The 21,617-nt window shown below is 40.7% G+C and overlaps 2 protein-coding genes across 11 annotated transcripts; both read right to left on the bottom strand.

Annotated features, from left to right (window-relative positions):
- Positions 1-75: 75 nt before the first annotated feature.
- Positions 76-6,916, bottom strand: si:dkeyp-110a12.4 (pancreatic secretory granule membrane major glycoprotein GP2). Of its 2 annotated transcripts, XM_027011231.3 has the most exons (11): positions 6,487-6,622; positions 6,306-6,327; positions 6,017-6,132; positions 5,796-5,884; positions 5,553-5,657; positions 3,417-3,577; positions 2,975-3,110; positions 2,246-2,340; positions 1,096-1,264; positions 684-789; positions 76-539 (listed from the first exon to the last, which is right to left on the bottom strand). In XM_027011231.3, the coding sequence occupies exons 3-11, from the start codon at positions 6,042-6,044 to the stop codon at positions 367-369; spliced, it is 1,062 nt and encodes a 353-aa protein (XP_026867032.2). In that variant the 5' UTR covers positions 6,045-6,132; positions 6,306-6,327; positions 6,487-6,622; the 3' UTR covers positions 76-366. The 2 variants fall into 2 exon arrangements, with proteins under 2 accessions (XP_026867032.2, XP_026867031.2); XM_027011230.3 differs by lacking the exons at positions 6,017-6,132; positions 6,306-6,327 and having other exon boundaries at positions 6,487-6,916.
- Positions 6,917-7,502: 586 nt separating this feature from the next.
- shprh (SNF2 histone linker PHD RING helicase) lies at positions 7,503-21,401 on the bottom strand. 9 transcript variants are annotated; one of them, XM_027011186.3, is made up of 28 exons: positions 20,320-21,401; positions 19,871-20,000; positions 19,519-19,737; positions 19,299-19,377; positions 18,990-19,140; positions 18,694-18,787; positions 18,322-18,572; positions 17,274-17,951; positions 16,358-16,609; positions 16,157-16,235; positions 15,886-16,049; positions 15,434-15,690; positions 15,079-15,200; positions 14,885-14,973; positions 14,673-14,765; positions 13,919-14,026; positions 13,693-13,835; positions 13,441-13,614; positions 13,215-13,277; positions 12,727-13,090; positions 12,516-12,617; positions 12,008-12,079; positions 11,642-11,830; positions 9,899-9,991; positions 9,560-9,646; positions 9,211-9,389; positions 9,025-9,105; positions 7,503-8,913 (listed from the first exon to the last, which is right to left on the bottom strand). In XM_027011186.3, exons 1-28 carry the CDS (start codon positions 20,869-20,871, stop codon positions 8,817-8,819), a joined length of 4,962 nt encoding a protein of 1,653 aa, XP_026866987.2. In that variant the 5' UTR covers positions 20,872-21,401; the 3' UTR covers positions 7,503-8,816. The 9 variants fall into 9 exon arrangements, with proteins under 9 accessions (XP_026866987.2, XP_026866990.2, XP_081577672.1 ...); XM_027011189.3 differs by having other exon boundaries at positions 17,274-17,948; positions 18,328-18,572; XM_081721546.1 differs by having other exon boundaries at positions 9,025-9,389.
- Positions 21,402-21,617: the final 216 nt, after the last annotated feature.

Here is a 21,617-nt window from a genome sequence, read left to right as displayed (position 1 = left end):
TTACTCTAGTTTTTACTACATATCTTCATTGCAGGCTGTTAAAAACTAACTACCTAAACAAACAAACAAACAATAGAGTCATGAAAGTTTTTTATTTTAAAAACGTTTCTGCTTTTCTGTTAGCCATGTAATTCATAAAAATCAAAATAGAAACCAATCTGCATGTATTTAAAACAATTTGAGTTTTATCAGTTTGACTTGATCCTATTTCTAGTTGTTTAAAACAGCACACTATACCTTATCAAATGCTCTCTGTACAGAATGAGAATATATATTTTATTTTGTGTATGTGTGTGCTTGTGAGCATATGCATGCATTTCTGTGTGTGTGTGCATGTCAGAGAGGCATTTCTATGTGCAAGACATCCTAGGTGGCAACCTCAGAGAGATGATGGATGTTGGACAGGGTGAGTTGGGCTTCTTGGGTGGGATAGGACCGTCTGCTATGGAGCCACAGCCTCCCAAGCACACCAGTGATGAGGAGCAGAACCACTAGCAGACCTCCCAGCACAAAGGTTTCAACTGGTGGCATACCTGCATCTGGAGTGGAGATGTGCATTGAGACATCAATGATTTCATTGTTTAACATCAGATAAAAACAGTGTCACTGACCTGGTGCTTGACAAGCTTAAATACATGGTAAAAATTATGTAAAGCATAGACTTAAGCACATATGAAACTTACTTAGATTGGAGTCAACCTGGAGTCGTCTTATTGGTCCATAAGAGACTGTGTGGGACAGAGTGACTTCCCTGCGTGTCCGACCTGATACATCTTCACTGGAGCAGTTCTGTCATTTTTGAAGGGATGATATCCGAACAGAAGTAGAGCCAAAAAAGAGAGTTATGTGGCCAAAATATCTATGAATAAAACTGATATGACTTAATAACTGTTAATAAAACTGTTAATAAAACAAAGGAATTTTAATCAAAATACCAAAATAGAGAACTTACATATAACTTTAAAGTGTTGTGTACACTTTAGAGTTGTTCACTTATCTACCAGATCCAGTATTTTGTTAGTGTGTTGGAGGATCGTGTATCAGTAAGAGAATGTGTATCCGTAAGTGAGCCATTGAGAGAGAGAGGGATCTCACAGGCTGGCACACTCCTGCACTGCTGTGGCAGATCTGGATATTGCAGTGGAGGAATACGTCTGTGTAGGAGCTGCCCACAAACTTAAACATCTGGATCCTGAACAGAGCTTCTGGGCCATGCCCATTCTTCATCACGTCCAGCGTCTGGTCGTTCGCCAACACTGGGCAACTAAGAAGGGAGGGAAGTCTCATACATTATTTATATTCTTCTATTCTAATTATTTATTCTTCTGTGGCAAAAATAGTAGATTTGAGAATTACAAATATGTATTACTGGGCTTTTTTTGGGGGGGGGGGGGTGTCACTGAATGAATTGTGTGTTTACTTGCAAAGTTTATTGTGTTTATTGCTAATAAGATGGAATAATAATAAGAGTCTGTTTTGAACCCCAGAACCTTGTGAAAGGCTGTATGCTGTACAGGGCTCAGTGTACAGGATCTGGTATTTCATTCATGACTCAATTTAGCCATCCCTCTGATTCATCATGGCAAACAACAATTAAAGAAAATCTTACACTGAACTTTATATACAACAGTAACAATGATGGGTTTTTTTCTGACTGAAATGTGGTAAAATCCCTAATTTATACATGCTGTGTATTTGCTATCAAATGTGGAGTCAAAAATAAATATGAAGAAATCTTGCAGTAATGGGCAGGCACAGCTGTCATAGTGAAATGCATACTGTCTAAGACTGGGGTCACATGAATACGGCTTGTATAAGTTGTTTTGCCTTCAGCTCCCTTGGCAACTGTCTTAGTGTGTCTCAACGACGTCCTTTTCACAGTGCAGGTGATAACCATTAGAAAATAAAGCTAAATATAAAACTATAACACAGATGTTGTGTATAAAATTTTAAAACAGAATATATAAAAAGATTGCCTAAAACAGTGTTGATACTATGGAAGAATAACCATTACCACTACAATCACTACAAGGAATTTCCCAGATTACCACAAACACCTTAGGACTAGTTCTGAGTTTTCTAATGGATTTGGAAGGGAAGGAAAGGAAATGGTGTCTCCATTACTACCATCAACAGGGTGGCCACTTGTAGTGTTTCCAAAATAGGGTTTTCAGTGGCATTTACATTCATGAATAAAATATCTTCATAATTAATTAACAAAAGCTGAATATGCATATGTACAAACCTGTCCTCGATGAAAGTGTATTGGACGTTGCTGTATGGATCATTATTGGGTGTGGCCCAGCATCTCTCCACTCGGAGCATAAGATTAGCTGGTGTCTGCATGGAGAGAGTCCAGACAGTCACTGACCAGCACATACACACAATGGTGCAACTCACAGAGTTCTCACTGTTCCAAGCAGTCAGCAGATAAACAAGGGTGAAAGTAAACAAGGGTGTGTGGCAACAGTCTGATAAAACAACAACTGAATTACAGATTTACCCCAGATCACGTATCAGAGAAGCCGTCACTTAATGGATTAATTCATCTAATCTACAAGAAACATTTTTTTTAAAGTACATATGCATTCAGCAATCTGATTTTTTAAAAATAAACCTATAGATTTTATGAAGATGCTAGAGGTTTCTATATAGGAAAAGAGAAAGCAGCTGTATTGTATATAAAGCTCAGGTTTTGAAGGCAGGTATTTAGCACTGATAGCAAACTTTTATAAGAAGACTGAAAGATAGCTCTCAATTTCCTCTCCAAATCTCAGTGTTTGGTTACCTATACAGCCAGCCCATGCAACAAAAGGGCATGCTACTCATTAGACACAGAGCAGTCAAAATGAAAGAAGTCCAGAGTGGGTTTCAGCTGGTGCCACCTACAGGCAACATCTGCGGAGGCCTTTCTTAAGACCCAAAACACAGCTCGCCATCTCCTGCATGCTATTTAATCCATCTACTTACACACCATATAAACTTTTACATAGATGTTGTCTTCAAGCATCAATGAGGGAACAGTTGTCCATTTGTCTTCAAAGTCCTCATCTTTATACAGCAGCATGGCCACTGAGAAATTGCCTTCCTCTGTATTCAGAGTGATCGTCCTGCAGGGCAGCAGAGAAGGTTTAAGGACCTTCTGAAGGAGACCGAAGGGAAATGAATATGTAATAGACATTTCAGATAAAGCCCAGAATGCATTTTAGTTACCACTGGTTACCTCTTTTGTTGATCAGGAAAACAAATAATTAATGTGAGGCTCAGTGCTATTTAAGCCTGGACAAATGGGGATAATTAAACGCATTATTATATAGATGCTCTGGTCTGGACACAGTGTGCTTTATACTGAAAAGATCCATTGGTAGGATTGAGTCCTTAATGAATTAGTGATATAACAGACTGCCAAATCTCACCTGACATCCACTCTGATCATATTTTCTCCATTGGGCTGCCGTACCATGTAGTTTACAGGATAGCGACATCCAAATGTAATGTTTACATAACTTCTTGTGATGATATCCGTTTCATTATTGTGGATAGTGTTGATGAACATGATGTAAGTATCATCAGATGCCTGAAGAAAAAAATGACGTTGTGAAGAAGAAGTGATGCCATTTTTAATTGCTGCAAAATTGTGAATGATTCTCCAGGCAACAAATGCAATAGGACAAAAAGCAATAGAATTGCAGAGAAATAGGGCTGTTTGCAAGGAAATAGCCTTTATGCTACTGAAAAGGACAAACTGCTCTCCGCCCCATCTGGAAAGCTTTACTGCATGTCAGTAAACTATCCCCTCACCATAACAACAGGCGATCCTTTCTTCTACGCTCATGTTTAAAGGGACCGTGTGTGGTCAGCACAGCAGGGCCATGTTTAGAGTGTTATTTGTTTTAGGTTAATGCCAGCAGTAACTGCACTACCATCTGGACAATGGGTCTTTATTTCAAAAACCTCTATACTAAATGAAAACAGCAATCTTTTCTTCAACAGTATACATTTTCATATGTGTTTTTCAATGCAAATTGCCATGTCATAGCATGAAATGGATTACACTCAGTAAAAGTATTAATAGCAGTATCAACAAAACAGTATTAAAAAAGCCTTCTAAACCATTAGAGGGGGTAGAAGGAGGGTATTCATCCCCACAAGGCTGTGTTAACCTTTTGCTGGCTTTACAAGAAATGCCCCTGTGCATTCTGAGTGACCCTCTCAATGATACTCAGGGTCTCAAGTACAGATTTATACCCTGCCAGAATGAAACTCGTCCTCTAGGCAGTGTTACAACTGGATGAGATAGGCTGCAGAGCTGAAGAAAAGAGGGACTACAAAGTGTGACACTGAATTATGGTCAGCCTATTCACCACTGGTGAAAACACAGTCATCATTTCCATATAAATCAAGGTAATTTAAAGCAGTGTGGCTACTGGTCCTCCCCTGCAGCTCTGAAAGTGCTTAGCCCTCTAGTTTGGAGGGAAGGAAGCAAAACTTGCTCACTCCCTTTCTGCATATTACTCCAATGTTTGTGGTATATGTAATCATTAGTTGGAGTTTTATCCATGTTTTGATACAGTTTTTGTAACAAAATGTATTTTGTGATTGAGTATCAAAATGTTTTGGGGTAAAAGAAAAGTCAAATATTATTTTTATATGGTGATCTGTGATCTCATAGTGGGCTTTAAAGGTCTCTGTAACAGGTGCAGGGTGGTACCAAACTGTGTTTGAAAGCATGAAGATTTATAATGTTTCTGTGGGTATCTTAGGTCATAGTACAGAGAGCATCAAAGCCACTGAGCAGGAGCAAAGCGGATTATTCTGGTTTGGCCGAGTCACAGGTACGAGGTGGTACAAGAAACAATGTTATCAATAGTAGGTGGGCATATGAGATCTTTTTTTTTTTTTTTTAAAGAGACGTCCCTCATTTGGATATAATGATACCAAACTAACTGGTATAAGTATTGAACATCAATTTGCATAATGGTAATAATGCATGATTTGGACATAATGATGGAAAATTTAAAGATCAATATGTAAAAAAGGCAGAAAAATCTATAAAAAATTGTATAAAAATTAAACTTCTGTGTAACCCCTCAGACAGGATGCCTCAAATGCTTAATCATAAACTTGCAATAAACAATTGGAACTGCTATTCTCTTCAGCTAAGTCTTGAGTCTGCAGCTTTATTTCATATTTGGATTTATAACTTTGAAATCAGCTAAACTGGAATTTAGGAATGACATATTATTATTTTGTAGTATTGTTTGTCACAAGGTCATCTTTGGCAATGAACAGAACATATAAAAGCATATCAACCAACAAAGGCAATAACAATAACAATAACCAACTTTATAAACCCAAAGAAGTTAAACAAACGTGATGAGGCTTAATTTGAATTAATACTGATGTTGATAATCTTCTGAATTAAAAAGATCTTATATGCAGTGTCAGGTTCCTAACATCTTATGAATGGTGGTTTCCTTTGATTCTAAACAACATGTTTAATTTGAATTAAGTGTATATTTTTTTCATAAAATGACTATTCCTATGCTTACCATGATGGTGCCACAGTCTGTAAGATTAGTCTTGATGGTGAAGACAAAGTTATCCTCAACCTCAGCCCCACGACACTCTGGGTCATTCAGATGCAGGTCCCAAATCTGAGGAAAAAAGATTAGTGGTTCATCAAATATCCACTACCCCCTGAAAAAGTGGATAGAGGGAATAGAGAATGACTATGTATACCCGAGTCATGCATTAATTACAAAAACATCTTATATGAGTCAACACAAACGTACGTAAACAGGAGGGTCCTTGCTGAGAAAGAAGACACTGGGAATGAGAACTTGTATCTGGTCATTATTACAAATAACAGTTTCATTGAGCTCTGTAGGAAAAAAGGAGTGGAAAAATGCATGTTTTTGGATGGTTTTTTTTTTCAAAGTTTTAAAGCAGGAATAATGTTATTGAAAGACATTTCAGTACAGTCTGTCTATTCTACCATACTGGAAAATCTTACCCTTTGGTGTTACATTATCTGCTTGCATGTTGTACAATTGTAACTAAATGCATTGCTCTCAAAATATATATTTAAAGATTTCTTGGCATTTGTCATTATTAGTCAGAACCAGTGCTCTAGGGCAAAAAAAAAAAAAAGTTTAATTAAGTAATACATTTCCAGATGTTCCACACATTTGTATCATTATAAAAATAACACCTTAACACTAAGAGAATCCTAGTGTTAAATATTTATGTAATTGTTTTAGAGGTAAAAACAATGATGTAAGAATAAATAAAATCCAAATTACCAGATTTCTGCACAAATAAAGCCTATTTTGGGATTAAAAAAGTATTGTCAATGGAAAACCTTGAGGATCAATGTGTGAAATAATCCTTACTTTTATAATCTTAGAGAACTATTCGTATATAATAGGGATGTAGGCTATTATGAGCCCTTAAGTGATTTTAGCTCCCAGAAAGCGGACTCACCCTGCTCCTCAAAATGTGCAGCTGAGGTAAGTGTCCATAACGTGAGAAGGCACCAAGCCATTGGCAGTGCGGCAGGTGTCATCTTTGAGGGTTTCGCTTGCTCTGGCTTCCCCACAGCTGAAGTTTTGCTCCTCAGTACCATTTTGGCCATTTTTCAGTCTAAAATCTTTCAATCCTTCCTACCATTCACGTCGACTGGCCGCCAGCCCTGGAAGTCGTAGTAGCAGTTGCCCTAGCTCTTCAAACCTGGCTGTATTGAAGTAGGAGCCTCCCTCTGGCCTTAAAACACCGGCTTGAATGATGCCTGCACCAACAATGAGATTCCACACATGAATAGAGCAAACTCGGGGGAGTCCGAGGTAACACAGACCAAGTAGATTTGGAGTAATAAGACTAAAAATACTGCTGACAGTCCACTTAACAGACGCCTTACAACGATATTCGAATGTACTAGCCAATAAGGAGTCTGTTCATCGTGTAAAGGGTGTGGAGAATTACAGGGTGGTATCCTGTTTTGTGAGACTCTTTTGTCTGTACATTTTTTTAAAAGGAACTTGCGTTAGCTTTACTGTTGCGGAAACCCCAAGTCACTTGCATATAAAGAAGGTTTACCATTGAGTCAAGGGCAGTTCACTGACAGTGGGTGAGAAGCTGACCATAAATTTTTGTGGACGGAGAGTGTGGAGATGCCAGTAATCTAGTTAAAGTCAAAACAAACAGAGCCCTACTAGAAACTACATCAAACTTGTCATGTACATGACATCATTTCATTACATTGTGTAACAAATCTGTACACATGTACCTTAGAGCAAGGATTTTAGTGTTGTACATAATATTAATCACTTTCGTCTTGCTTAAACTGATGGTAGTACTTGGTAGATTGTATTTCTTTTAGGCATTTCTGAAATTTAAAATATGGAGAATTTTAGAACAGAAAATTGGCAGAAATCTGGGACCTAGCCAAGTTTATCCCAGTATAAGATGTAATGGGAATAGACCATGTAAAAATAGCAGCATTTTCACATCATCATTTATAAATGAGTTACAGATTAAAAACAATTCTAATATTATAAATAATAACATAACTGTGTACAATACAGCCCAAAAGAAAGAAAACATTTATTTAACTTTTATCTTTAGCCAGTGATAAATGGATAAAGTTTTATATACATTGAATAATGTGTCTTGTCTTGCAAATAGGTAAAACATTTTCATGGGTTCTTCACATTATTTTGGATGACCCATTGCAAACAACAGAAGGAGACTCTGGAAAGGTCAAGATGGGTAAGACCAGTGGTTTTCTTATTAAACATGTAACACCTTTACATCAAAATACATTACTTTTTATTTAGCAGAAAGACAATTTATGAACAAATGAGAAATTTGCTACAAATAAAAATTACATTAAAAAAAGGAACAATTTTTTTTTTTTCTTAGATTTTGGTCTTGCAGTCCTTCTGATCACCATTATAATGAGAATTTAGAAACTTACAAGGAAAAATTTGGTCATCCTTAGAAGCTGCTGAGAAGTGTCAAGCATGGAATCTTTTTAATATAATGCAAAAAAGTGCAAATCAAAATGTGGACTGTAGCATTAACCAGAAGAAAACTGATCCAAAATTAATTAACCATGCTTGGGTTCTGCAATGATGGCGGAGTGTGGATAAATCTTACCAGTTTGAAAAAGTAATGGAATGGAATGTGACTGTGCATGGAATCTACAATCAACAACGACCTACCAGGCAGTGTTTATTTATATTCTCAAATATTAGCAAGGGTGATTCAGCCTGAATTTTCAAGTGGCATCAGCTGTTGCAATAAACCGTGTGATTCACATATTTAAAATGTTTTCCAGTATCTTAATAATTTCAAGAAATTATGGTTTTGGGTGGTTTGCCTCTTGCCTAGTTGCCACAACACACTCTGGATTTTTTTCTACTCAGCAACCATTACCTTTTGTCTACGTTTTAGGACTAAATTTTATTTTCTCTATATGCTATTTGTTCCCCCTGGGTACTTCCTCCCTGCTACTTTTCAAAAACATGTCCTACTGTTGCTGCTTTGCAAATAGGCTTACTGTTCTTCTGTTTTTCTGCGGCATGTCATGTTTTTCAACATAATCAGTATGATATGAGCACGACACCAAGAAAATAAAATATTTAAAAATCAACCACACCACTGGAATTGCCGTATGAAATGCACAAAGTGCAAACCATAATATTTGGGAGTCATGGTGGGCCTATGTGCTGGTTGGTGCAGATTGGTCCTCTTCACTCTCCCTTGTTGACACTGATGCTCACCAGCCAAACTGTGTGGCTGGGATCAGAGAATCACTCCAGTGTGTCACTATCCTCAGTGAACAGTTCAGCAAGGTCAGCCACGGTGAACACAGAGGCTTCCGAATGCTTCATGGCCGTGGCTCCATGACTGGAAATGAACAGAAAGGACCAGGGGATAGGGGGTTTGTACACACTTACGGAGAGGAACAATGTGAAAACTATCCTCCTCTTGCCTCACAGCAGTAGCGCATTCTCTCACCTTTTCTCTGCTGTTTTTAGCATGGCCTGCATGCGCTCCTCAATAGTTGACTTAATCAGGAACCGGTGCACAAAAGTGGGTCTAAGAAGGAGAAAAACAGTGGATGAGGCATGAATGGGCAAAATATTCCCTGTAGAATATCCAGCATCCTCCTGTGTCCTATGAGGTGACTGGATAGCGGTGTACTTGGTCTGGCCGATGCGGTGCACTCTGCCAATGGCCTGCAGCTCATGGGCAGGATTCAGGATGGGCTCCACCAACAGCACGTGTGTAGCCTCAATGATGTTCAGACCGTTTGAGCCAGTGTGTAGGGGCAACAGCAGGATGTTGATCTTCTCCTCGTATTTGAAAGAACTCAAGTTCTCCTGAAAAGGAAATTGCACATGTATTATCAAGTGGCAACTGTTCTACTGTTATCGCTGGCTTAGTTTAAGAAATGAAGTTTCAATATGTGCATGAAAACACAATCAAAGTCAAATCCACAGCCAAACAGAGAAGTCACATAGACCACACAGAAATAAATAGAAGCACAAACCTGAAACTTATGAATTCCATTGATCTGTGAGAACTCCATGTTGTTGTCAAAAAGTGCTTTGGCAATGATGTCCAGCACTCCTTGCCACTGGGAGATATATAAGATGATGTCATTTTGTCTAGCCTGGCATGGTAATTTTCCTCCTTGCAATCTTATAAAGATGCATTACATGAAAAATATGGACAGCACTCATATAATTGCTTATTATTTATTGGTAAAGAATATATTTCTGGATTCAGCATGACACATACTTTTAATTTGCAACATGGATGGTAAAGTTCAATATACATTGTTGCAATCTTATAAAGATGCTCTGAAAATTTTGCAAGAAAATATTACCGTGGAGAAAACAAGGGATTTCGCTCCTGGGTCAGTCATCTGGATTTTCTTGAGAGCTCGAACCACAGCCTCTACTTTAGTGGAGTGACTTCCCTATGGGGCACAAGGTTCCAGAATTCCAATTGAACATGCTTCAAAACAAAGTGCTAGATGCAGGATGACTCCTGCTGGCTGTGCGTGTTTCTGTTTGTTAATGTCATCAAGACTGAATCATGAGTGAATCAGTGAGCCCTCACACATCTTAACTTTATGAGAAACTGATAGGTAAGCACACCGATGCCCTCATGTCTTGGGCAAAGTATGAGTACCTCTTTACATTCCAACAAATTATGTTCCCTGCATAACAACATGAAAAATATTCTTCTCAACAAAACCATGAATATTTTCAACATGTGCTCTTTCGTTTACCGAAACCTGGTTTTCTGACCTGATCGCAGTTCATGTTCTAGAATCTATTTCATAAAATTTAAACTATTTTACTCTCCTAGAGAGTTCACCTCTTTCATTTTCATTGGTGTGTACATCCTACCCCAAACCTGTGGGGTACTAAAACAGCTAATAGACCAAAAGTAGAAAAATACTTGAACAGTGCTAACCTAATGAAGGACATGTCCAAGTATCGACAACATGTCACTTGTGCCACAAGGGAAGAAAAAAAATCAGGACCACTGCTACACCACTATTAAAGATGCATATCGAGCTTAATCTTGCATAATGCAGCAGCTCTTAGGCATTCTGAACACAATCTAATTCACTTCATCCAAACCGATAAGCCTATTACCTCAGCGAAGGGGTGGAACACTGAAGCCACTGTAAAGCTGCAAGACAAACTGCAGCATCCACAAAGATATGACAAAGGGGCTGCTAGAGTACACAGACACTGTGATGTCAAACATTAGTTTCTGTGAAGAAAGCTGTATTCTACAAGATGGGTGAGGAACAATAATGGCAACCCATGCCTCTGAGCTAAGAAAAGAAGGTAGCACTCAGGAATGGGGATAACAAAGAAGGTTACAAAGAGGCCAAATACAGGAGATTAAAGCAGCAATGAGAGAATATTCAGAAAAGCGAAAAAAAGAAGTTAGTTTTCTGCTAACACCACAAGTCTGAAAAGGCCTCCAGGAGTTCAGACTGAAAGAAGCCCCCCGAACTCAACAATCACCAGCTCACTAACCACCTGAATAACTTCTGTAGATTTAAAAGAGCAAAGGACAGCCCCCAGCCCTACCAACCCGACAACCCCTGACCCCTCTCCCCAGAGTCATCTTTTCACCTCTAGTCAGACACAAATATACACAAATGCTCCATCTACCAGATTTAACTGTTTATACTGTATATGTCTTTGTATCATATGTCTCCCCAGACTATGCCCATATAAACATATTCTAAACTCCTTTTAAAATCTGTTATAATTTCAAAGATTTTTTTTGCTTTAGCTTAGTTTATTTAAGGATATTCTCTATTTTGTGCTTTTTACTGTAGGTAGGTGTATCAATAACCTTAGTGTTTACTCACCCAACAAATTCTTCATTATGTGTAATGCACCTGGTAAATAAAACTGATTCTGCAAACTTCCTCTTAAAATGACACCTCAATAGTGGAATTTATGTTTCTATCACCCCCCCCCCCCCAAAAAACAAAACAAAACACCAAACAAAGTAGACAGTAAAGTGATCACACTCTTCAGTAATAACAGATTAGGCTTATCCCTGTCATGGCAGAAACACTCAGAAATGCACTGACTTTGACAGGGATTTCCTGGCCCTGGTCGGCCGCCTGCGTGGTAAAGACGTAGGATATTTCACTGTGGGAGGTGGTCTGCCTGCAGATAGCGCACTTTATCGCTCGCTTTCGATTGCCGATGCTGTACTGCTCCACGATGATGGAAATGCACTCATTGCAGAAACAGTGTCCACAGGTGAGCACTGCCCACTGCAAAACACAAAATAAACACTCTCAGCCAAACTGGCAGACACAACAAGCTTTCCAACACTGCTTTACACACAAAGTGCTATTATAGAGTGTAATCTGATGTCACACCTTCATGCATGTGTTAGGTCAAATGTACGATCCTGCTGTGTGCTGTGTACATTTTTTATTTCTTCTCACCTCCTGGCCCAGAGGGCGGGCACAAATGGGGCATGGCTCTGGATTCAAACCTCCTGTGGATTTATCCTGAGACTGGAACAATGGAGCAGTGAAGATAAGAGTATTATTGTTCAATAAATAGGAATTTGAATATTTAACTTCAGAAATAATCCAAACACAACTCTAAATGTCCAACTACTGGAACAGGTGGATATATCTGACTGCATATTAACTCATGCTAACTTGGTTGGTCACATGGCTTGGCACAATGGTGGAACGTGAACTTTTGTGGCACTTTGCCAACTCAGGGAATGCTGTTAGGCTGCATGTCTCTTTACAATAGTCCAGTCCAATAACTCCTATCATTAAACGATATAATCTTTCCCTTAATATTTCAGCAAATGTAGAAATCCAACACAGCAGACCATTAACAAGTACTGCAAATTCCAAATTCCACTTATATATATATATATATATATATATATATATAAAAAATGTATAGAACATACAATGCACATTCAGCTCTTACCTTCTCTAAATTAGTGAGATAAAGAAACTGCCCGAGTTTCTTCTGCACCTGCGATTTAGCCACAGCCTTGTCGTTCAACAGCTTCACTCTATTCTGCTCCACCTGGACCCACGGAAACAGGTGGACAAACACCACACACACAGGCCCAGGCAGTGTTAGCAGTCGGCTGGTTCCGTCTTAGGATAGCGCGGATTGGCACGTTGACACCCACCTCGTGTGGCTCAATGATGTGCAGGACTTTGGGACGGGGCTCGTCAGGGAGGCGGACCCGCAGGCGCTCAGTCGCCATGCCCAGCTCATCTATGGCAGACACGCGATCCCGCAGAGTCATCCAGTACTCATGCAGCACCTTATACTCCTTTTTCCAGGCCTCGAAGAGCTCCATGAAAGCACCGCCCTCCTCGATGAGCTCAGGCTCAATGCGGCGGATCTTAGCAAAGGACAGGATGGCTTTGAGGGTACGCTCTGTCTCACTAGCAGCCCACAGACCGCGGCTTGTAGTGGGGAGCCTGTCATCCACCAGGCCATCCTCATCTTCGATCATCTCTTCAAAAATGGCTGTCTGGCCTTTAACTCTGATGCAGATGATACAGGCAAAATTCTTTCAAAAGGTCCCTTTTATAAATTAATGACTTATTAAGAAATCTGAAGTGTAAGTTTCACTTTAAAATATTCAAAAAGGTTTTGTTTTTTACTTACGTGTGAGAGAACAGTTTTGACTCATAATCTGTGAAGAGTTCATCAGCTTTGCAAAACACACAGCTGGAAACAAATTATCCAAGCCTATTAAATGTGCCAAATTTTGAGGAATACAATAGTTTTACTAGACCAAAGTCTTTACCCAAGTCTAACTTTGAAATACTCTGATTTGTAAGCTCTTAGGTACAGCTACAAAATGAAATCATCTCAACTGATGGGTTCTTACTTGTTGAGTGGAAGACGCACTGGTCTCAAGTGACAAGCAGTTGCCTCTTCAATGACTTCCTGAGATGGTGGAGCCTCAAGCTTTTTGACAGCATCCTGAACAGTTTTCTGGGATTTCATCAGCTCGTCCATCTGAGTACTGAGCAAAAACTGGAGACCTCGGGCATCCCGGAACCTGAGAAGAAAGATCAGGATGAATAAAGTATCACACAAACTTAACAGTTCAACTGTACTAAAACTTCAGCTATATTACTTTTCTGCCATCGAGAGTTTGTTGTCTTGCTGTTTGTAACTGCAAGTGAGCTCATTTTGGATGCGGCTAACCAAGTCATCATCCATGGAGTATTGAATAGCCTGCTGGATGACATCCAACCACCAAGGGGAGCGTAGGTTCACCTAAAACAGGTCAGAGAGAAACCTGGTTGATTTCTGCACACATGGTGTAGAGGAACAGTGTGAGGTTCCTGGGAGGGTCCTACCTTGCGTTTGAGCTCTCTAATATTCTGCAGAACAGGCAGCAGGTTCTGCTGGGCTTCTGACACCTCAGAGCTAACCTTGGTCATGTAGTGTTGTTTCAGCTGCTCCGCCTAGCAACAGCACAGTCTGAATAACTGAACATGCTCAAGAAAATGACAGCACAAGGGGTTTGAATTCATTCTTTCCTTCGCCTGTATGGTGTTCCTTTCAAGAGGAGTCCCCAGCAAGACAATGTCTCTGTTTGGAACGAAGTTAGCAATCTAGATCAGGGAATAGGGCACACTTAAGGACAGCCACTCCAACTAAGCCTGCTTGGTCTCCCACAGGCTATCCACAACACCTTCACTAAATGCTGAAGCTAATAGAAGGACTTTGTTACATTTCTTCCTTTCACGCTTCTTATTTCTTTATTTTCCCTCCAACTTCCACTCACAGAGCACAGAAAAAAAAATGCCGGCAACCTGGGGGAGGAGGACAGAGTGGAGTGAGCAGGTTTAGGATTGAAAAGGGGGAGGATAGAGTGGAGTGAGCAGGTTTAGGATTGAAGAGGGGGAGGATAGAGTGGAGTGAGCAGGTTTAGGAATAAGGGGGGGGGGGGGCATCGTTATGTGACAGTTACAGTCTTCTTTAAAGCTGTGTACTACTACGTCAGTGCTTCCACTTGTTCCAGGTGGTGCAGGGGAGAAGCCTTTTTTCTGAAGGCATGAAAAATAAGCCCCTTTCATTAAACCTCCATTGGAAGTATAAACTACTAACCTCCTCTTTCAAACGGTCATCTCGAAGAGTAGGAGGTATCCCAGGATGCTTTGCACTTAACAGCTCCATCAGATTGTGTGTAGCATGAAGTCTCTATATTTAGGATAAAAGATTCTCTGAAGTTAACATGAACATTCATTTAAAGTCATAACCTTCCCTCAAATCCCTGTGGAACTGGATTATCCCTGTAGAGAAGGTGAGGAGAGCTGCACCTGCAGTGAATCTGTCTTAAGCCGGTCTTTGTGTTCCTCCGACGAACGAAGAACTTCTCTGTACATCTCCGCTGCCTCAACAAACTCACCTACCAGACACACATGCACAAAAAAAAAGAGTTTTAACCAGGCCTCTGTTGCACTTTTGTCCACGTGAGCAGAGAGAGGTATGGTGGTGTTTTAGACCAGAGTACCTCTGATGATGTGGATTCCTGCCAGGCCATTGAGTGCACACACAAGCTGCCTGTGTGCCTCCTCACACTCCACGCGACACTTCTTCTGCAGGGACTTCAGCAACTCCTCCATCGTCATTGTACTGAGTCAAGCAGCAAGTAGAGTGGGAATCGGTGGTGATATCAAAAATGATTAAATGGTGGAAAAGGTTGAAGCTCTATGCACGGATTGCTCCTTTTGACCATGTTAGCACAGTTGTGGTTTTAATCCTTGCTCAACTCTCATTGTTTCCAGATATCTCAGCTAATTGAGGCCCACACTGAAGGGTATTACTGACAATTAGAGGAGACTGCTGGCAAGCAGCATGTCACTGACCTCTTCTGGAAGGGTAGGAACTCTCCCCTGACGGCCTGGGGGTGGCAGCATGCCTGGCGCAGACGCAGGAGCGGGTACAGAATGGTGGTGACTGTGCGGCGGTCCAGGGTGCCCAGCCTCAGGGACCAGTCTGAGATCCTGCGCAGCTTGACCAATGCATCCTGTGAGCACACCTCATGCTGCCGGTGGTAGAAGTGGCTCTCCACCGGTGAGAAGTTCAGCCAATGGATCTCCTCTGTCTGAGGGGGAATTTGGATCTGAAATTCACACCAAAATTCAAAACACTTATTTTCTAATTGGACAGCATCACCTGAATTTTTGGGGGTAACAATAATGTGCATCATCAGGCAAATAAATCCACAGTGTGCATTAATGATAATGTGTATCAGTGAGCAAAGTGCTTTTTAAAGCTCCTGTTCGTCAGGGAGCTTGAAAATTTGTTGATGAACAACCTGATCAATGACATCTTTTTTGGCAGATCGCCATAACAACTGGCCAATGATGTTGTAGAGTGGGCCTGGGTTGCCACGCCGGTATGGTCTATAGAGCAGCTGTTCCCACCAGTATTTCACCCAGTATGGGTCAACTCCCAGAAACAGAACAAGACCATACAAATCTGCAGAGCATTATCACATCAGTTACAAATTGGTAAATGAAAAGAAAGTGCACCACTGAGCTTAATTCTGTACAGAAACTTAAAAGACTTGTCCAATTCCAACTCACCTTCTAGACCTCTCTGTACAGGTGTTCCACTTACACACCAGCGATTTATGGATGTGAGTCTCAGAGCCATTTCTGCAGCCTGCAGAGTAGAGAGTGCATAAAACAAGTTTTCCATTCAACCAAATCTCCTCCATTTGTACCCAGATATGTCCCATAAACAGCCCCCATTCTGTGGCTGGGAACGTCATAATATGAGCTCACCTTAGCTGTGGTGCACTCAACCATTTGAGCCTCGTCTAGACAAATGCGCCACCACTCCACGGCCACCAGGGGACTCGGCACAGCCATGTAACGCTTCTGGTTGCGGAAGCGTCGCCCATCTTTGCTGTTACTGTGAGGGAGGTCTACGTAGTTAAGCTCACTGCGCAAGACATCATAGGTGGTGATGACCACATCCTGCTCAGCTAGGATATGAGGCTGAAGGAAACCGTGCCTCTTCACACCCTGGTACACCTACAAGACAAACCCAGCTAGGCTCTACTTTCTCTGAAAGCCCAAAAGTGCTACTATATGGTAAATGTCCAAATATATAATAATTTACCAATAATGCAAATACAGAAACCTAATGCACATGAAGCGTTCTCCATAAAAATGAGAATTAATCACTTGCTTTGACAGTGTCCAAATTTGCATCCAAACTGGAATTTTGTTCCTGCTTGGTTGGTGCAACCATGCTGGATAACATATCAGGAGTCAGCTGAGCTTCTTGAACAACACTCAGGACAGTGTATAGCCACCAGACATTTCTGCATTCCTTACATGCACTGTATTTATTATTTATTTGTTTCAACTTTCTTCTGGCCACTATTGATTAGTACTTTATAATACTCTAAACAATGACACTTTAGTATAATAACTTGATACTTTATCATCATACAACTTTCAAATTACCTCATTACCATTGTCTGGAAACTGTGTTGTTTATGAATTTTGTGTTAATAGTGCTTAACGTACTTTGTGTATTGCTGTGACAACAATTTCCCTCAAGGATTAATAAAGAACTTTTTCCCTCCCTCCCTCCAATCATCCATTCCTCCATCCTTTCATCCTTCCATCCATCTATCCCAGAGTGAATGTGTCATCTCTGTCAAATTCTTTTGTCATCTTGGATGTTTACCAATACTCGGAGAGAGGAGGAGCGGATGTGTCGGTTGATCTCCTCCACCCACTGCTGGCAGATGGAGCTGGGGGAGATGATGAGTGTGGCCCCAGTGGGAACAGGAGTCATGGCCACCAGGCAGTGTGGGCAGTAGAATGGTGTTGTCTCCAGATCTTCTTCCTTATAGTTCACACACTCTGCATGCTGCCACAGCAAGCAGTTTATACACTGTACCCGAGCCTTGTAGTCCACCAGACCCAGCTCGCCACAGATGCACTCAAAGCGATAATCGGGTGTATTGAAGGGGACCACAGATGCTCGAGTGGGAGTTGGAGGAACTGACTGAAAACCTGGACTACCATGTGATTCCTGCTGCACACTTTCACCCATGTCCACTGGCTCTGATTTAACTGCAGGAGTGTCTGCTCTCTGTTTCTCGTGGTCATGTAAAGGTGCCTGGGATGTGGTGCAGTTATCTGGCTGAGAATGGCTACTGGGTTTGTCACCAAGTGCTTCTGACTCTGACAGAGATCCACACCCTTCCTCTGGTTCTTCTGTAAGGGTAGAAGGAGCCGTGCTGATTAGAGTGTCCATGGAGTCAGAGGCTGTGCTGCATAAGGTCGTTATTGCCTCTCGCTCCTGTCCTGCACATCGATGAGAGATTCTTCTGGGGACAACCTCTCTAGGTGACTTCTTCTAAAAGAACAGAAAAATAAATGGTAGAAAATTAAATGCAATTAACTAAAACCTTCATTCTAAACCACATACATTATGTAAATAAATATTTGCAAATACACTGGAGGTGGACAAAACAATGGAACAGCACATGCCCAAAAGACAAGCAGTGACAGAAACATGAAAACTTCCACTGGATCTACCAAAAGAAAGAGAAAAAAGAAAAACAGAAAAACCAGGATCAAAACTGTATAACAGTGTTCCAAGAAACCCTGAAGTTGATCTCAAGACAAAATGCAGTTGCGTGCTATATTACTAATGTACATAAAAACAAAAGGTATTTCCATTGTTTCTTCCACCACCTGTACTCAACAATGCCAAAAATACACACAGGTACCACAGGTTTCATCTTCTTTTCTTTGTAGTTCTTTCCCAGTTTGAACGACCCGGCTAGACCTCGACCTTTGATCTGCTCCACTAATCTTTCAGTTAGGAGTTTGGTCAATGCCTTCTTAATGTGGCTGCGGTTCTTCAGTGGGTCATATTTGTACATATCCCGGAGGTATGTGAAAACAGCATTGACCGAAGATCCTTTTCCAACCTTCACTTCCTTAATAGCAGTTAGAAGCATCACACGTACAGCTATAACAAGAATACAGATAATTACATTTTTAAATATGTGTACACACTACAATAAATGCACTCCTGCATTACAAACATGAACCCTTGCCATGGTAGGATATTTTATGTTTGGCCATCGTACCAGGATAGGTAATTTTCTCTCTGGGCTTCACCTCAGTCCGCTTCCTCTGTCGCTCTAACGGTGGTGGAGGGACGTAATAGTTCACTGACTTCCCCTGAGAACACAAGGACTACTCAACCATACCCTTTCACACCAGTGCACACATCATGACCCATGCATTATGTTACTCTCCTACAAAATCTCAGGAAACCATACTGTGAAGGCAAATAAGCGGCTCGGTTTGTAGCTCTTTAAATCTTAGTAAAACGTGTACTGAGAAATGTGGATATTAACTTTTGACTTTTGGCCCCACTCACCACAGGCAAAGTGAGAGCACCCTGCTTCACACCTTGCCGGGTGTTGCACAGGATAAGGGCCAGCACCTCCACAGTCTTCCCCAGACCCATCTCATCAGCAAGGATCCCACCAGGCCAGTCCAGACCAGCCAGAGGAAACTCCTGGATCAGACTACACAAGTTGAAAAGGATCAGGCAGGATATAAAAATGCTTTTAGCCTCCCTTTCAGATAATTGCTACACTCATTGATTTCTGCACAGTTTCTTGCAAGAAATGCACATATATCAGCAAGCCAAACACTTGCTGGATCACTGACACAACTGTCTTACCAGCCAGTGTAGGGGTTATAAAACAGCTTCTTTCCACACATTGTAACCACTTCCCTCCAAAGGAAATGTAGTGTTTGTTCTGTTGATGAAAAATGTCAGTATGTAAAATCATATCTGATTAAATTTTAATATATTTATGTGTAATGAAAACATAAAGTCGTCTCTTCCTAATAAGACTTAGTGCTGTGAGAGAACAAGTGTAGAAGTGTGATAATGGTACCTTGAGGACTTTCTCTCTTATACCTTTCCCTCCTCAGCATCCAGTTGACAGCCTGGCTCTGGTACAGTCGCAGCACTGGGACAAGGGCAGAATGCTGCACATCAAAGCTCTCCTCCTGCTCCTCCCGTTGGTGGAGGTGCCTAACATAGTCATACAGCTCCTCCACATTCTGCCGCTCCAGGTCCGTGTCACACTCTTCTTCCTCATTCTCCATGATCTCTGCCACAAGAAAATGTTACACATTAAGGTTTTATGTGACCTCACAATGCTGGAGCACAAACGGACACTGTATTTTCAAAATAAAGTACACTCTGTAAATGAGAATCCAGTTGAGCATAAACAGAAGGGCTACCAGGGATGATGAAGCCATAAAACAACTCCATCAGCTTCTGCAGCAGCTGACTGGTTCTTCTTATACGTCCATTTCCTTCACTGAGAAATTCTGGTCGCCCCAATCCTGCCTCCAAAAGAAACATTTTCAGCTGTAAAAGAAATTTAAAAAAAAATATATTTTCTTGTTTTATTATTTTAACATAAAATTAAATTTGAAATTTTCATGCAGTCCAAAACATGCAATTCTTTCCATACAGATCTTTCCATATAGACTCATCCTAAAATAGAAGCAATATTAAATTAAGTAGGTTTCTCCGAAGACCACATTAAATTAAGAAACAGATTCATAACCTACCAAACCCTGAAAGATCTGTGAAGCATAAACTCATGAACACATTATACACTGATATATAGCGCCGAGCTGTGTGTCTGGACTGTGCACAAGACACTCAACAGATAAGCACATACCTTCAGTACTCCCTCTACAGACAAGTGGCCCAACTGGATCACCTTCCTCTTCTGCAGCCAGTCCAAATCCTCCAGTGAAAGTCCACCAAGGGAGAACTCAACAGGAAAATTCCTGGGTTCATCCAGCGCTGAGCTGGCATAATTCAGCAACAAAGCATCACCAATTTGCTGCAGACATAAAGTAATGTCTGAAACCTCAATGGGAACATTTGGACCTTTCAGACAGAGGTTTAACTCTCCAATGAGTGCGTTCCACCCAAGGTCCACAGAAGACAAGGGCACCACATAAAGCTCAGTGGTTTCAGAAGAGGAGTCCTGGAAAGAGCACTCTGGTTCTTCTTCTTTCTCAGCAAGTGGTTGAAAAAAATTGCAGGTTACATTTTTCCCATTGTCCTCAAGAACCAGCTGACAGCTCACAGAAGCCGGAGAAATGGTCTCACCGACTTCCAAATCACCCTCGTTCTTCCGGTCCTCGAGCATATTCCAGTTCAGTTTCTTCTTAGACTCCTCATCCATGCGGACGGGTGGCGCGCGTTTTCTTCTGCTGCTCATTTTGTTAGCTTACAGAGTTGAGTTAAAATTATTTTTATACTTTAACATCCAAAGATTGCTATACCTGTCTAAGCATTACATCCAATGTCAATGCCCCCATCTGTGAAAGAAGCTCTCCATTCTATCTACACTGAGACTTTTGCAAAATCAGTAGTCCGATTTATACAAGAATCAACACGATCTAACGTTCTAGCACGTACAATGTAATACATCGCAGGTGATGTGCAATGCACATGACTTTTCTGGAGACACATTTTGCATAAACAAGAAAAGCATAATGAGCCTAATTCTAAGCGTAAGATCAGTGTAATTGTGCAAGGAATCCGAGAAGCGAATCGCCATCACCGTGTTAGTTAACCTACGTATTACAATGAAATGTTAAATAAGCCTCGTGCAATATTTACTCAATTGTGGAACAACTGTCCTCCTTGCAGAAACAAAATAACTGTCAGAAAATTACTTTATTTTAACTTCACGTCCAGTATTGTTGTCTAATACCCTACAACAATCCGCCATGTTTAAAATACAGGATGTGACGTATTTTCGACCCAAACAAAGCGCAATGATATTCACATCCGAATCAGTAGATGGCACTATAGATCCGTTTTTATAGTAACTCCCAGTCTTTAAAGTGCCGCGATTACTTTTTCGGTCACCTCAATATCGTAGTTGTTAGAAAGTGTATTATTTGTTAGTTTAAATTCTATATATAGATATGAGCCTGTTTTTATATTTTCTCAGGAACC

Source organism: Electrophorus electricus, chromosome 10, assembly GCF_041902795.1.
Source record: "Electrophorus electricus isolate QZ-2024a chromosome 10, ASM4190279v1, whole genome shotgun sequence".
Taxonomy (NCBI): Eukaryota; Metazoa; Chordata; class Actinopteri; order Gymnotiformes; family Gymnotidae; genus Electrophorus; species Electrophorus electricus.
This window is presented reverse-complemented; position numbering and strand designations above follow the sequence as displayed.

What these genes read in the sequence shown, in the direction of transcription:
- si:dkeyp-110a12.4 (XM_027011230.3), bottom strand. Translation starts at nt 6,637, where the DNA reads ATGGCCAAAATGGTACTGAGGAGCAAAACTTCAGCTGTGGGGAAGCCA. An exon ending in CAGACTGTGGCACCATCATG is followed by an intron (nt 3,578 to 5,552) that starts GTAAGCATAGGA and finishes TTTTTTCTTCAG; the next exon opens with GCATCTGATGATACTTACAT. An exon ending in TACACTTTCATCGAGGACAG is followed by an intron (nt 1,265 to 2,245) that starts GTTTGTACATAT and finishes CTCCCTTCTTAG; the next exon opens with TTGCCCAGTGTTGGCGAACG.
- shprh (XM_081721546.1), bottom strand. Translation starts at nt 20,871, where the DNA reads ATGAGCAGCAGAAGAAAACGCGCGCCACCCGTCCGCATGGATGAGGAG. An exon ending in GCCAGGAAATCCCTGTCAAA is followed by an intron (nt 9,992 to 11,641) that starts GTCAGTGCATTT and finishes TGTGCCCCATAG; the next exon opens with GGAAGTCACTCCACTAAAGT. An exon ending in CTAAAAACAGCAGAGAAAAG is followed by an intron (nt 8,914 to 9,024) that starts GTGAGAGAATGC and finishes GTTCATTTCCAG; the next exon opens with TCATGGAGCCACGGCCATGA.